Source organism: Miniopterus schreibersii (assembly GCF_964146895.1).
Source record: "Miniopterus schreibersii genome assembly, chromosome: 15".
Taxonomy (NCBI): Eukaryota; Metazoa; Chordata; class Mammalia; order Chiroptera; family Miniopteridae; genus Miniopterus; species Miniopterus schreibersii.
The window spans coordinates 9,598,123-9,612,184 of NC_138115.1; the positions used below are offsets into that span (position 1 = coordinate 9,598,123).

Sequence of the window (14,062 nt, forward strand, 5' to 3'; positions counted from 1 at the left end):
TTGTTTATTTTTTCCTTTGTTTCCCTTGACCTAAAAGACATATCGGCAAAAACATTGCTACAAGAGATGTCTGAGATTTTTCTGCCTATGTTTTCTTCTAGGATTTTTATGGTTTAGTGACTTACATTTAAGTCTTTTATCCACTTTTAGTTTATTCTGGTATATGGTGTAAGTTGGTGGACTAGTTTCATTTTTTTGCATGTACCTGTCCAATTTTTCCAACACCATTTATTGAAGAGACGGTTTTTATTCCATTGTATGTTCTTGCCTCTTTTGTCAAATATTAATTGACCATATAGACATGGGTTGATTTCTGGGCTCTCTGTTCTGTTCCATTGATCTATATGCCTGTTCTTATGCTAATACCAGGCTGTTTTGATCACAATGGCCTTGTAGTATAGTTTGATATCAGGTATTGTGATACTTTTAACTTTGTTCTTCTTTCTCACAATTGCTGAGGCTATTCAGGGTCTTTTTTGGTTCCATATAAAGTTCTGGAATACTCATTCTAGATCTGTGAAATAAATATGCCATTGATATTTTAATAGGAATCTTGTTGAATCTATAGATTGCTTTGGGTAGTACGGGCATTTTTATGATGTTAATTCTTCCAATCCATGAACACCATATATGCTTCCACTTGTTTGTATCTTCCTCTATTTCTTTCTTCAATGTCCTGCAGTTTTCCAAGTACAGGTCTTTTACCTCCTTGGTTAAATTTATTTTTAGGTACCTTATCTTTTCTGTTGCGATAGCAAATGGGATTGTTTACTTAGTTTCTCTTTCTGATAGTTAATGAACTATTGGTATATTAAACTGTCACCGATTTCTGAATGTTAATTTTGTATCCTGCTACTTTGACAAATTCATTTATTTGATATAATAGCTTTATGGTGGTGTCTTTAAGGTTTCCTAAATACAATAGCATGTCATCTGTGAATAATGACAGTTTTCCTTGCTCCTTTCCAATTTGGATTTCTTTTATATTTTTTTCTTGTCTGACCACTGTGGCTAGGACTTCCAGTACTATGTTGAATAAGAGTGGTGAAAGTGGACATTCCTGTCTTGTTCCTGATCTTAAGGGAAATGCTTTAATTTTTGCCCATTGAGTATGATGTTGGCTGTGGGTTTGTCATATCTGGCCTTTATTATATTGAGGTATGTTCCCTCTATTTCCACTTTACTGAGAATTTTTTAAATCATAAGTGGGTGCTGGATTTTATCAAATGCTTTTTCTGTATCTATTGATATGATCATGTGATTTTTATTCTTCATTTTGTTTATGTGATGTATCATGTTTGTTGATTTATAGATATTGTACCAACCTTGCTTCCTCATAATAAATCCCAGTTGATTATGGTGTATGGTCTTTTTAATGTATTGCTAGCTCAACTTGCGAATGTTTTATTGAGGATTTTAGCATCTATGTTTATCAGGGGTATTGGTCTATAATTTTCTTTCTTGGTAGTATCTTTATCTGGTTTTGGAATTAGGATAATGCTGGCCTCAAAAAATGAGCTTGAGAGTTTTCCTATACACTTGAGTTTTGGGGAATAGTTTAGGAAGGATAGGTGTTAGTTCTTTGTTGAATGTTTGGTACAATTCACCTATCAAGCCATCCAGTCCAGGACTTTTATTTGTTGGGAGTTGTTTTATTTTATTATTTTTTTTAAGTTTTTTTATATACTTGCCTCGTTTTCACTAGTTATAGTCTGTCTATTCAAATTCGCTGATGCCTCCTGATTCGCTTTTGGAAGATTGTATGTTTCTAGGAATTTAACCTTTTTTTTTTTTCTTCCCCAGATTGTGCAATTTGTTGTACATAGCCATTTGTAATATTTTCTTACATCCCTTGTATGTCTTTGCTGTCAGTAGTTACTTCTCCACTTTCATTTCTGATTTTATTTATTTGGGCCCCCTCTCTCTCTCTCTCTTTTTTTTTTTTTTTTTTTTTTGATGAGTCTGGTTAAAGGTTTGTCAATCCTGTCTATATTTTCAATGAACCAGCTCTTGGTTTCACTGATCTTTTGTATTGTTTTTTAGACACTATTTTGTTTATTTCTTCTCTGATCTTTATCATTTCCTTACTCTACTCACTCTGGGCTTTGTTTGTTTGTTGTTTTTTCCAGTCCCTTTTTAGTTTTATCCTCTGTCAGCACCATATCTTCTCACAGAATTCACAACTTTAGCCCCTAACCAAATCACTTTGCTGCTTTTCAGTGAAGTAGTCAGATGTTTCCTTTGCATGTGTATTTTGAATAAGACATTTCCAAGTGTTCCCAGTGGGTTTGTACCTGGATCTGAAGAAGTGTTTGGCTTCCAAGGGTATCAAATAAAAACATCTTATTGGAGCATAAAACCAACATTGAAGATACCATGTTTCATGTGCACCTAAAGGCAAGCAGTGATCGATGGACCACTGGTCAATCATGTGACTGTTTTCAAGAGGTTCTCTTTATTTAGAAGTTATGTTCTCTGGACATTATGCAAAAAATACAAACTTTAAATTTAAGTTAAAAAATCTCACGTTGGTCAAAGTCTGATAGATATCCTTACTGCAGAACTTCTCAGATATTGTATGCCTTTCAACACAGAATTTTCCCAGACTTATTCGACTACTTCTCTGGAGCCCTTCTGAAACCCTTTCTTCTAGAGTATCCAATAACATTGATGTTAAGCAGAACACTCTTTAGGAAATGTTACCATAGAATATATTGCCAAAATTTGCAGTCTTTATTGTCTAGGAAATAGCCCTGCTCCTCAAAACTGTGGAAAGGAAAAGATAAGGCTACTCCTGAATATAACAGGGCGATAAAAAATGCACAGCATAAAGCCAGGTGGATGTTTTATAAAACATCTATATGTTTTGTAAAACAGAGACTAGTCATGATACTTCCAAAGTATGACCATACATTTTCTAGTGATCTTATTTACATCTTAGTACAAATAACTTCTATATCACTTTATAGCATATAGGAGATTACTTTTTAGCATGAAGCTGGGTTTTCATTTTTAAATTTATGAATAACAATTTTATCATTTTCAAATTTATAAATAAAAGTGGCTTATAAAAAAAAGGGACTTAGGAACCTCAGAGACTTCTTAGGCCACTTTTTGTTGTGAGTTAATATACACTAAAACGAAGAAGAAAGCCCATCCTGTTTGCTTTTCCTCCCAACTTATTAACCTTTACTGCGATTAAATCATAAATTACTGAACAAAGCAGACTCAATTACAGTTTGAAGGATGACTCTAAGCTGCTTGGAAATAAAGAGAGAACTTCAGTTCACAGGGCAGGGATCAGCAGTTATGGCCCGCCACCTGTTGTTGTACATAAAATTTTATTGGAACACAGCAGTGCTCATTTACTTACATATTGTTCATGGCTCTTTTCACACTTCATTACAAGAGTTGAGTCATTGCAACAGAGCTCTATCTATGGCCCTCAAAACCTACAATATTAATTATATGGCCCTGTACAGAAATGATTGCCAATCTCTTCCATAGATTAACAGGAGGATGTGAAAAAGATGCAGATTACATAAACACCCCCTTCATTCTGTAGATGGGAAAACTGAAATCAGAGATAGTAGGGAATTATCTGGATTCATTTATGCTTGGGGTTTCTGATCCCTATATCCTAATTGCTCTAACAATCATGGAAGACGAGCACTGATTTCAGCTTAGATATCATCACCAGCTGAGGGGCAGGGGCCTTCTGGAGAGCTGGTTGAGAAGGCTCAGTGAGAAGGGAAGCAACGATTGATTAATCTTTCATGGTCCAGGGGTAGGAGAGCAGCAGAATATGTGCCATGTAGGCACTATGGATACACACTCTGCTCCATACATTATTAATAGTTACATTACCATCTCCTTCCTTGCATATCTGCCGTGTAAGCACTTTCTCCATTGAACCAAAACAGAAGTGCTGCATGGGGCCTCATTAGAAACACTGCTGCCTGGCAGTTCACAAGTGATTCTTGTACAGGCTCATTCAGATGTCTTTCTTAGCACTGCCAACCACTTCACACTCTGCCCAAAAGAATTTAACATGGGATTTCATTCAAACTGGATTTGTCTGTTACAAGAAATTTTACTTCTAGTGAAACCTGTCCGTAGAGCCCAGAGTGGGGGAGTGAGATGGAAAGTTGTGAGTTTATTGGCTTTTGTGACTCAGACTGAAAGTCTCCATGTTTGTGTTTCTCGCAGCTGGACAATCCGGATGAGCAGGCAGCACAGATCCGACGAGAGCTGGATGGACGACTCCAAATGGCAGACCAGATAGCCAGGGTAAGGAAACTGGGGACGTTTGCTGGGGGACCAGGCCAAAGTTCCACAAGGGAAGACACAGATTATTAAGGGTCATCAAAAGATAAAACTGAGCCCAGGCTGGTGTTGCTCAGTGGTTAGAGCGTCAGCCCACGGGCCAAAGGGTTTTGGGTTCAATTCCCAGTCAAGGGCACGTACCTGGGTTGTGGGTTCGCTCCCGCCCCGGGTTGGGGCATGTGCGGGAGGCAACCAGTCAATGTGTCTCTCTTCCGTCGATGTTTCTCTTTCTCTCTCTCCCCCCTCCGTCTCTCCCTCCTACTCTCACTGAAAAAACAATGGAAAAAATATCCTCAGGCAGGGATTCACAAAAAAGTAAAAAATAAAAAAGATAAAACTGAAAGCAGAGGCGAGGGAAGATGAAGACAATCGCTCTGATTGGGCCCCTGCGCCCCTTTCTAGGGCAGCTCCCCCAGACGTAGCGCGTGCATCGCCCATACTTCCTCCAGCCTCTCCTTTCTTCTGAGTCCAGCTGGCACTTCCACTGGCTGCTGAGCACTCCAGCTTGGCCAGGCCCTGGCGTCTCAAGTGGAGCGTGTTCAAACTCGGACTCCCCATCTCCTCCCGCCGACCGCAGACATATGCCTACACTCGCTCTTCCTCGCTGCCCTCCATCCAGTCCCTCCCCGCAGCGCTGCACACCACCACCCCCGGCTCACTGGGTCCACCTCCCAGACGTGGCTCAGATCTTGCGCTGCCTTCCAGCAGCACCGCTAGTGCTTTACTCAGACCCTCAGCTCCTACTCCTGAATCTTAAAATAGCCTCCTAATGGGCATCCCTGGCTCCAGTCCCTCCCCCTCTCCTGTCCATTCTTCATGCAGTTGCCATTCTAAAACTTATATATGAACACTCAAATCAGAGCCTCAAAAATCCTTTAATAGAACCCCCTATTATCCCCCCAAAACAAAGCATTACCTCTTTAGAATGGTACCCAAGGCTCTTAATCCATAGACCATGCCCTTCCTTATTAGCATCACCTCCCACCTCCCTCCCACCAGAACTCCCCATTCCAGCTACAGAGAAGGCCTCCCTCTGAGCATCCCAGGCTTTTCCAGCCGCACTGCCTTTGTGCCCACTGGTGTTTCAACCTGGAATGACCTTTCTTCTCTCCTCCGACTCAGCCGTCAGTACTCAACTTAAAACCCCTTCTCTGAGAGCTTGGCAGTTGGTCCTTCCCACTTTAGTGCTTTCTTCATGCCACATGTGAACCTTTATTATAGCAGTTCATTGAGTGGTGATGATCCACTTACGTGTCTGAGTCTCCCAGTAGGTTGGAACTTTCCAGGATTGGGATTAGATCCTACTATTGATGACTGTTTGCCTAAGTATTATTGCTATCCCTGCCATCTGTGCTATTACTAACAGCAGTAGTGCTGGCAGTGTGTATTGATTGCTGACTCTGTGTCAAGCACACGTGTGTTTTACATGTACTAGCTCATTCAATTCTCAAAGCTACCCTACAAGGGCATTTCATTTATCACTCTCATTTTGGAGAGGGGAAATTCAGACTGAGGAACTGTTAGGAGGCTACACTGAACCCTTAACTCAAGTCTGTCTAAATATTAGAGTTGGAACAAAGGTGAGGCACTCACCTCAGGTGCAAAATTTAAAAGTGAGGGACCAAATGCATTAGTAAAAACATATACTAGTTCAATGCAATCTTTTAAAAATTGTACTTAATACAGAAAACATCTATGAAGAACAAAATACCAAAATTTTAAATAACCGATCTTACTTATTCGATGGCAGCGACAGGCCATGTGTGCATGCCACGGTAGGAGCTGTGGGAGCTGGTAGAGAGGATGGGCAGAGAGCGGAGCTTGGCATTCAGCCTTTCTATTTATGGAAACAAGTGTCTCAGGACATGGATGGACACGTGGAAAGAAATCCTACTGGAAGGGAAACTGAAGAGAGATTCCAAGAAGCATGTAAACCATCTTTGTGCTCAAACAGTTTTATTGAAATGTTTCGTATCTTATATTTGGACACCTTCAAAGTTTATAGTAGAGTTAGTCTTGTGGTTAAAAATAGTATACAGTTATGCATTTAGCTAAAGGTAGTGTAAAAGGCTCTTCTGTTCGAAAACCCTGCTTAACGTGGGAGTAAGTATCAATAAGGCTTTAGAATTTACTTCTGCAAACTCATGTCTCCTCAGTGGATTATACATAAAATGGAGGTCATTCGGGGCATGCCCTGCCTTTAGGGGACAATCACATTCCAAACTAGGTATTCATCCCATTTAAAGAAAATCACTCACACTTGGGCGCATGCACACACACACACACACACACACACACTTCCAAAACAAGACCATGGCACCTTTGTTAGTTGTTTTCTTTACTTTGAGGTTTAACATGATAATTTCAGAACCTAGTGTAGGCTAATTTTAATTTTAAAAAGACCATGGATGAACCCCAGTTACATGGTGATCCACGTTGCTCATCTCTGAACAGTAGGTCAAAGAGCCCTCTCTCCAGCCCACACCACCAGACATTCTGATACCAAGGAGATCTTATTAACAACTGAGAACTAGACTTTCTTAAGTAATGAAATAGGCAGTTAAAGTGAATACTGATCATTATTTACAGAGAATGGGGAATAATTTCAAAGTAGATGGAAGGTCCCCCAAACATTTAGGGTATAGAGGATTTTTATGAGAGTCTGCCTAGTATTTTCTCCTGTTCTCTTCAAAACTGACTGTCTTCTGCAGTGCTCATTCATGCCAGTGGCCCTTGCCACAGGTAGTTGGTCCTGGAAGTGAGCTCTTCACCTAAGAGGAACCAGTCACATTTTTCAGCCTGTCCTGTGATTGGTCCAGAACTGGATACCCAATGCAACTAAACCGATAAATCCTGTCCCTGGGACCTATAAACTACGCACCAACAGGAGTGTGCCTTTTAGTGGCAGAAAGATGTCTGAAGACATTTTTAATTCTTTTATGTAGGGAAAAGAAGAGGAAAGAATGAAGCCAACATGTAGAAAGAAACCTAGACAGGAAATGTACTGAAATCCTCAGAATGTTCAAGTCCCTGGATCCACTTGTTCTTGAGACTCAGCTGCAGAACTTTTTTTCCCTCAGTTTAGATGGATTCCAAGAAAAACACATTTTTTATTTTTATTTTTTTTGCCTAAAACTAGCCTGGCTAATACTGAAATTGAGATATAGCCCATCTACTAAAAATTAAATAAAATATCAAGGTATCAGATATTGGCTAATTCACGAAGACACACTGAAACAAGCCACCTCCACCTCTCATCTTTCAGCATGCCTGGTTTTCCTATTTCTGGCATCACAGTGAATTTTAGTGAGGCTGTGCAGTTCAACCCATATGGCTGAACATCAGCTCCTGTAAATACCATAACCAGAAATTCCTGGATATAGATGTCATCCATACATAATGCACTCTGTTCTCTGAATTAAAAGACAGAACATTTTGATTGAAAGTTAGAGGCACCAACTAGAGGAAGCTTATGTAACAGAAGGGATTAACTCTAGGGATGTAAGAGCCCATGGGCAAGATGAAGCCAAAACCCAAAGGAACTGGAACCAGGGGCCTCCAAGTGGTCAGGACTTCCCTCATCTCTTAACTCTGTTTGTTTCATTCATTATTGCTTCTTTCTCTGCAATTTCCCCAGCTTTTTTGCTTCTCAGATGGGAAACATGGCTGCTACATAGCTCTTCATGTTTCCAGTATGGCCAAATAGGGAATCCTAGCCAATCAGTCTCTCTCTCAAATCTTCTCCCTATCTCCCTTTCCCCTTTTTCTACTATCGCCTTCAACTTTAGAATTTCAAGAGTCAGGCCTTTGATTTGGCCTGACTTTGTTGAAGGGCCAAACCCTGGAGCAATGAACTAATCCACTGTGGAAAGGGAGTGAGGGCCTCACTGAACACATGGGTGCTGGGCATGCACCACTGAGGGTGAGGCTGGTACCTGAGGGGTCAGGCTGTGGGTGAAGTGGTCACTATGAATAGGGAGACACCCCAAGGTATGCCCAAAATTAATAACTATCACTTACATGGGGTTTACTATGCTCCAGACCCTCTTCTAAACATTTTGTGTTTGATAGCCTATCTGGCCCTCCAATAACCTTATGAAAAGGGCACTATCATTAATCCCATTTCATAGAGGAGGCTGAGCAGAGATATCAGAGGACTTGGCCAAGGTCACCCGGTGACCGGAATGCACACATGACCATTACAAAATGCCAGTCCACGGCTCCAGCATGCCCTTCACCCAGGCCTTCACCTTAACTCATCCCAACCTCATCGCCCCGCTAATCCATCATTATTAAATGTGTCAGGCTGTGCAATTTCACCTAAACTTGAGAGCTCCTTTAGACCTGTGACAGACAATCCTGGGAGTTACAGTAATTCTCCCCATTTTGGGCACATCAAAGAGTTTAAGTGAGGTGCCCAAGTTCACTCAGCTGGGAAGTAGAAAGTGAGTGCTATAATCCAAGTTTCAAGCTCTTTCTTTTGAGTGGTCAGACGATAGACAGGGAGTTACTCCTGGATAGAACCATCTCCCTGATGGTGGCCCCTCCAGGAAACTGCTTTCTCTCTTCCACTAAACTTTGCTATGTATTCCCTTCAGTTTATCCAGAGGCCAAATGAAGCAATAGCATCAGCCAGAACTGGCTCCTGGAGTTCTGAATCCTTCCTACTTTGATTTCCTTGGAATCTGGAAAAGAGGTTGCAGGGTCCATGGCTGCTCTGCCTCCAGCTCTCTCATCCTTATCCCCGTATGAAAGGCACATGTTCAGCTTTTCTTCTTAGAAGAAAAAGGAGGCCAGTGCAAGGTGGCTTTTCTCTTCCCACAGTCCTGACACCACAATCTATCAATTCAGTCACACCAACGCCCCACAAGTTATCAGACAGGGACAGCTGCCCAAGCCCTCGCTGTGAGCGCCAGACATATGCTGCCTGCAAAGTTCCATGAGATCTAAATGTAATTTTTTTAATCTGGTAGGAAAGACTTCTTAATCTCTGTTCAGGTGTTTTTCCAAATCCTATCATGTGGATATTAAAGGGTCCCCAGATTTCACCCAGGAACTGAGTCTAAGTTATTTAAATTCTGTGATCAGAAGATGACATTAGAACTTACACAGGCAGATTGTGGCATCCTGCTGCTGTGATGTTTGCCAGTTCTTTTGGCCGTGTTTTAGGGTAAAATTCCAAAATTCTTGAGCTAATTAGATAAGACAAATAATACAGCTTTTGATGTATTAGTGGCAGAGGAGTGGATGTCAAACACTGCTGTTTTTTCAAGCTATCATTTAAATATGAAGTTGCCATTTAGACCCCTGTTCTCTGCAGAGCAAAATTCCCACCTCCTTCCATGGACCCGTTGCAGATGTTGACGAAGATATACCCCCAGGAAGGAAATAATGTCCCAATATTTCCCTGGTGGAAAAGTTCTGCTCCATACAGTGCCCCAAATCAGACACACATGGATTCCTCTCCTACCCGAGAACGATACTGCTCCTGGCTAGTAGATTGATTTTGCTGTGCCTGCATCCAGCCTGCGTCACGAAGGGGTGCAGTGAACTGCACAGGGAGCGTGCCCCTGACCCTGGCCCTCGTCAGGCAGCTAAGAACCCAGGGAAATCTGAGTTCAAGGAAAAGCCTAAATGCCAAGGAGGTCCTCTGAGCTTTAGCCCAGTGACGGGAAGCCCATCCGGTAGATAAAGACCGAGGAAGTAAGACCCAGCCTCTCGAAGAAGGGTTTGAGAAAAGAAGCCAATCCAGGAAACCATGACGCCTGCGCCCAAGAGGCCTTCTAACATCTGCGAGGCTGATTTTGACAAGTTGCTGCCAAGACCTCCTTTCTCTTGTGCCTGGCCCTCCCCCACACTCCCGCACCCCACCCCATGCCCACCGTCCACGTTCACTGCTAACAGTGCAACGGCCACTGCTGTGGAGGATGAGCTGCCACCAGCCCTCCCGAAATGCTGGGACGTGAGGCGATGCGTGGAGGGTCGCCGTGCTGAGAGCTCTGTCCCTTGGGGCCAGATAGTTCCACCCTAGCGTATGGTAGCTAAGAACATGGGCTCTGGGTTTCAAACAGTTTTCTACTAATTATTATTATTATTATTATTTTAAATATATCTTTATTGATTTCAGAGAGAGGAAGGGAGAGGGGGAGGGAGAGATAGAAACATCAATGATGAGAGAGTCATTGATTGGCTGCAGCCCGCAACCCGGGCATGTGCCCTGACCGGGAATCAAACCCTGATCTCCTGGATCCTAGGTCGACACTCAACCGCTGAGCCACGCCCAGCCGGGCTCTACTAATTATTGATTTAATTTCTAAGCCTCATTTTCATCCAGAAAGTAGGAATAAATAACAACACCAGCCTTGGTGGGTTGTTGGAGAAATTAAACGAGGTAACGTAATCTGCTTAGACTAGTGCCCAGTACACAGTTAACACTCAGTAATCGCCAGCTGGTATCATGATCTTTACTATAGTCAACATCATTGTTAATGGTGGTGGTGTTGTTAGCACTGTTGGTAGTAGCATGGTGCCTGATGTATATGGATATGTGTCTATGTATATATATAAATGCATATGTGTGTGTATATATATGTGCATATGTGAATATATATATATGGGTATGAGTATATGTGTATATGTATACATATATGGATATGTGGTGTATGTATATCCCTACATGCATGGACCCACACACATGCACATAGTCAGTAGTCAAAAGTATTTAAGTTTGTTATTATTTCTTACTCTTCAGAATCCACTTTATGAGATTTGTTATATCCCTATTTTAAATGTAGAAACTAAATTTCAGACAGATTAAGAAACCTACCTAAAGTCACACAGCTAGTAAGGAGCAGACCCAGGACTCGAAGTAGGTGAAGTCAGTTTCACTGATGTGGACTGGATACGGTTTGCTGGTGACTTTTGTACCCTGTGCATGCCTCTGGTACTTCATGTGTCACATGGTGTCTAATTGGTTGCTTTCTGTCATGCCCTCCTCACCCCCAATACCATTGCCTCTCTGCTGACCCCTTTATTCCCAGCAACAGCCATACTACCAGGCACATGATGGGGGCTCAGGAAGCACTTGAGAGGTGGAATTGAGTAGCTGCACCAGTTGGTGAGCTCCCGCGCCTAGCAAGTGTTCTGCCACCTCGTTCCTTCTGATTGTCTGCCAGTACATGTCATCTGAGCCCTTGGGGTCTGATGATCCTCTATCTGAGTGGGGGGACCCTTGTCAGCTTTTACACGTACCTCCTTCCTCCTCTGTGGGTAAAAATGCAAAGGCAGGAAAGCAAAGCAAATGGCTGACAGAGCTGTTAGCACTTTCAAATGCTATTTTTCAAGATGTTCCCCAAATCCCTCAATGTTGCCGAGCATACCCTCGCCTGGTAGCAATTGTCCTTGGAAGGCCATCTGCATTGAGGAATGTTATCAACCCAAAATGAAAATAAATGTCTAGCAAGGTTTTTCTTTGGAAGCCTTGGCTCAACCTTATGCTATGTCTTTCATACAACAGTATGAAAAGCAATCCTTTTGTCGAGGCTAATTTACTCTTACGCCTGGGAAAGCAGCAGTCGAGAGAGACAACTCTGTTTTCCTTAGTTTGGCACAACTTCAGCTTTGAGATGTGTTTGGGATGGGTCTGCTGCTGAAAGCTCCCCTCAAGAACCTCTGCTTAGATTGACACAGTGCTATTTCTTCTCAAGGTGTAAGTACTGAGGGCAGAAAAATGGCCTTGTTTTCCCTTGCACAATTCAGTTTTATGAGCCTGCTTTTATGATGTCATTAGGAACTGTCCAGCTTTGGAGAGGAGTCATCATTCTTTGGGTTTTTCCAATATTCTGCTGCATAAAAGTCTGCTGGACTCTAACTCTGGGCCAGAGTAATAGTCAGTGACCACTGGGTGTTCTTCCAAAGCTGCAAGACTGTAGAGTTAAAAGGCCTTGAGTGATTTCTGAAAATGAGTGTGATTAAAGGGTCTGCACTTGATGGTAAGGTCTCTCAGGCCGGTGAGCAGGAAAGAACACACTTCATAGACATGATGGCTTTCTCGCTGTCTCCATGGCAACTGTAAGGCCAGTAGCCGTCAGTAAAAACCAGAGATACCATTTACCCAGCTGTCCAAGAATCCCACATAATTATGAGGTTTGTGCTCCACTATAAGGAGAAAAGAGGTCAGTGTAGCCGCCTGAAGGCTGTTGGGATGTAGCCTGTGCTGTTTGGGCTCCTTTAACACAGCCTTAGAGGCCACTATTGGACCATGAATTAACCTACTTCATTTTTCCCTTTACTCTCATGAGGAGCCATGTTCAAAAGGAGATGGGGAAGTATTTTGTGACCATGTAGTTATGTACACCTTCTTAGATTCATGGTTACCAGTTATATTTTCCATGAAAAGGAGAAGATAGCAGTGGCCTTGACTCAACCAACTCAGCTTGGAGGAAAACTCTTCGCCATCGATCAGACTCTTAGCTGAAGGGTCACCTCCTCTGGGGAGCCACCCTAATTCTTTCTGGAAGAGTTCACATCTCATGGACTTCCATTACAACAGCAACTTTATGCTTCCTCATAGATCTTTTTCCTCACTAGCTGCAAGCTGCAGAACAGTCTGTATCTTCACATCACAACTATCCTGTGCCTAACACTGTGCCAGGCACAGTGTTGGTGGCATTAAATGTTTTCCAAGTGATGATGGCCCAGCAGCCAAGTCCTCACATTTCCATACCTGCCATAAAGGGTACTCAAGTTTTTCAGGTTCATAGCTGTGCCCTGATTGAATCCAAGAAAGATAAAAATCAAGTCAACCATGTAGAAGTTTTAGGGAAACAAGGCTCTTGCATTGAATCATGAATAGCTCCTATTGAGCTCACCTGCCTATCATCTCATCTCAGATGCATCCATCCTGCTTCTCCCTTTCATTCACTCACAGTGTGTTTGGAAAGCACCACACAGTGGGTTGAGCCCAACCGTAAAGTAGGAAATGATTGTACCAAGAGGTTCCAGAGGAATTGGCACTCAAGACGCTGGTGGATTTCAGATCCCCGGAAACATGTACGTGGAAAAGCAGAATCTCAGTGTTCTTCCAGAACCTAATTCATCACCTCTTCACCTCCTCCTCACGGATAAGCTTTAGCTGCATTGATATTTAACATGGACATTTTGACAAGCCATCCATTCATTTTATTCAACTCATATGTATTGAATATTTACTGTGTGCCAAACATTATTTGAGATCAAGAATTCAACAGAGGTATCAAGATAGGTATGGTCCTGCCTAGTGGCCCAGAAGGAGATAGAGACATTGAACAAATAAATTTTACAAAATATTAAGTAATTATAATAAGTGTTACCAAGAAAGTGAGCTAAAAATACAGTAGAGGACCCAACCTAGGGAAGTTAAATTTCGAGATGAAATATGGAAGGTGACAAGATGGCTGAGAGTTACCGAGGGAGGCAGGAGGAAAGTGAAACACTTATGATGGCCTCTGGGTAGGAAAAAGACTGACATAGCAAAAACGCATCTCCAAGTCTATATAGAGGATCCACTATGCGAATGTGAGCGAAGCTTTGTGGTGTCAAAGAAGAAATACCCTTCTAGCTAACTAGTGGGTAAGGGGAGCTATTGAAAGGAAAATAAGAGAATCTCAAGGAACCAGAATGCAAAAGGATTAACTAGATAATGTGGGAACTAGAAAACCAATAAAAGTCAAAGCTCCTTCCCTGTGATGCTAGACAG

At 42.1% G+C, this 14,062-nt stretch overlaps 1 protein-coding gene across 11 annotated transcripts in view; it reads left to right on the forward strand.

Annotated features, from left to right (window-relative positions):
• CADPS (calcium dependent secretion activator) overlaps positions 1 to 14,062 on the forward strand; it is a 434,736-nt gene that overhangs the window by 181,991 nt on the left and 238,683 nt on the right. For all 11 annotated transcript variants that reach the window (XM_081160526.1, XM_081160532.1, XM_081160524.1 and 8 more), the window contains exon 4: positions 4,210 to 4,290. In XM_081160526.1, the coding sequence (XP_081016652.1) occupies positions 4,210 to 4,290 (81 nt within the window). The remainder of the gene's footprint in view (positions 1 to 4,209; positions 4,291 to 14,062) is intronic.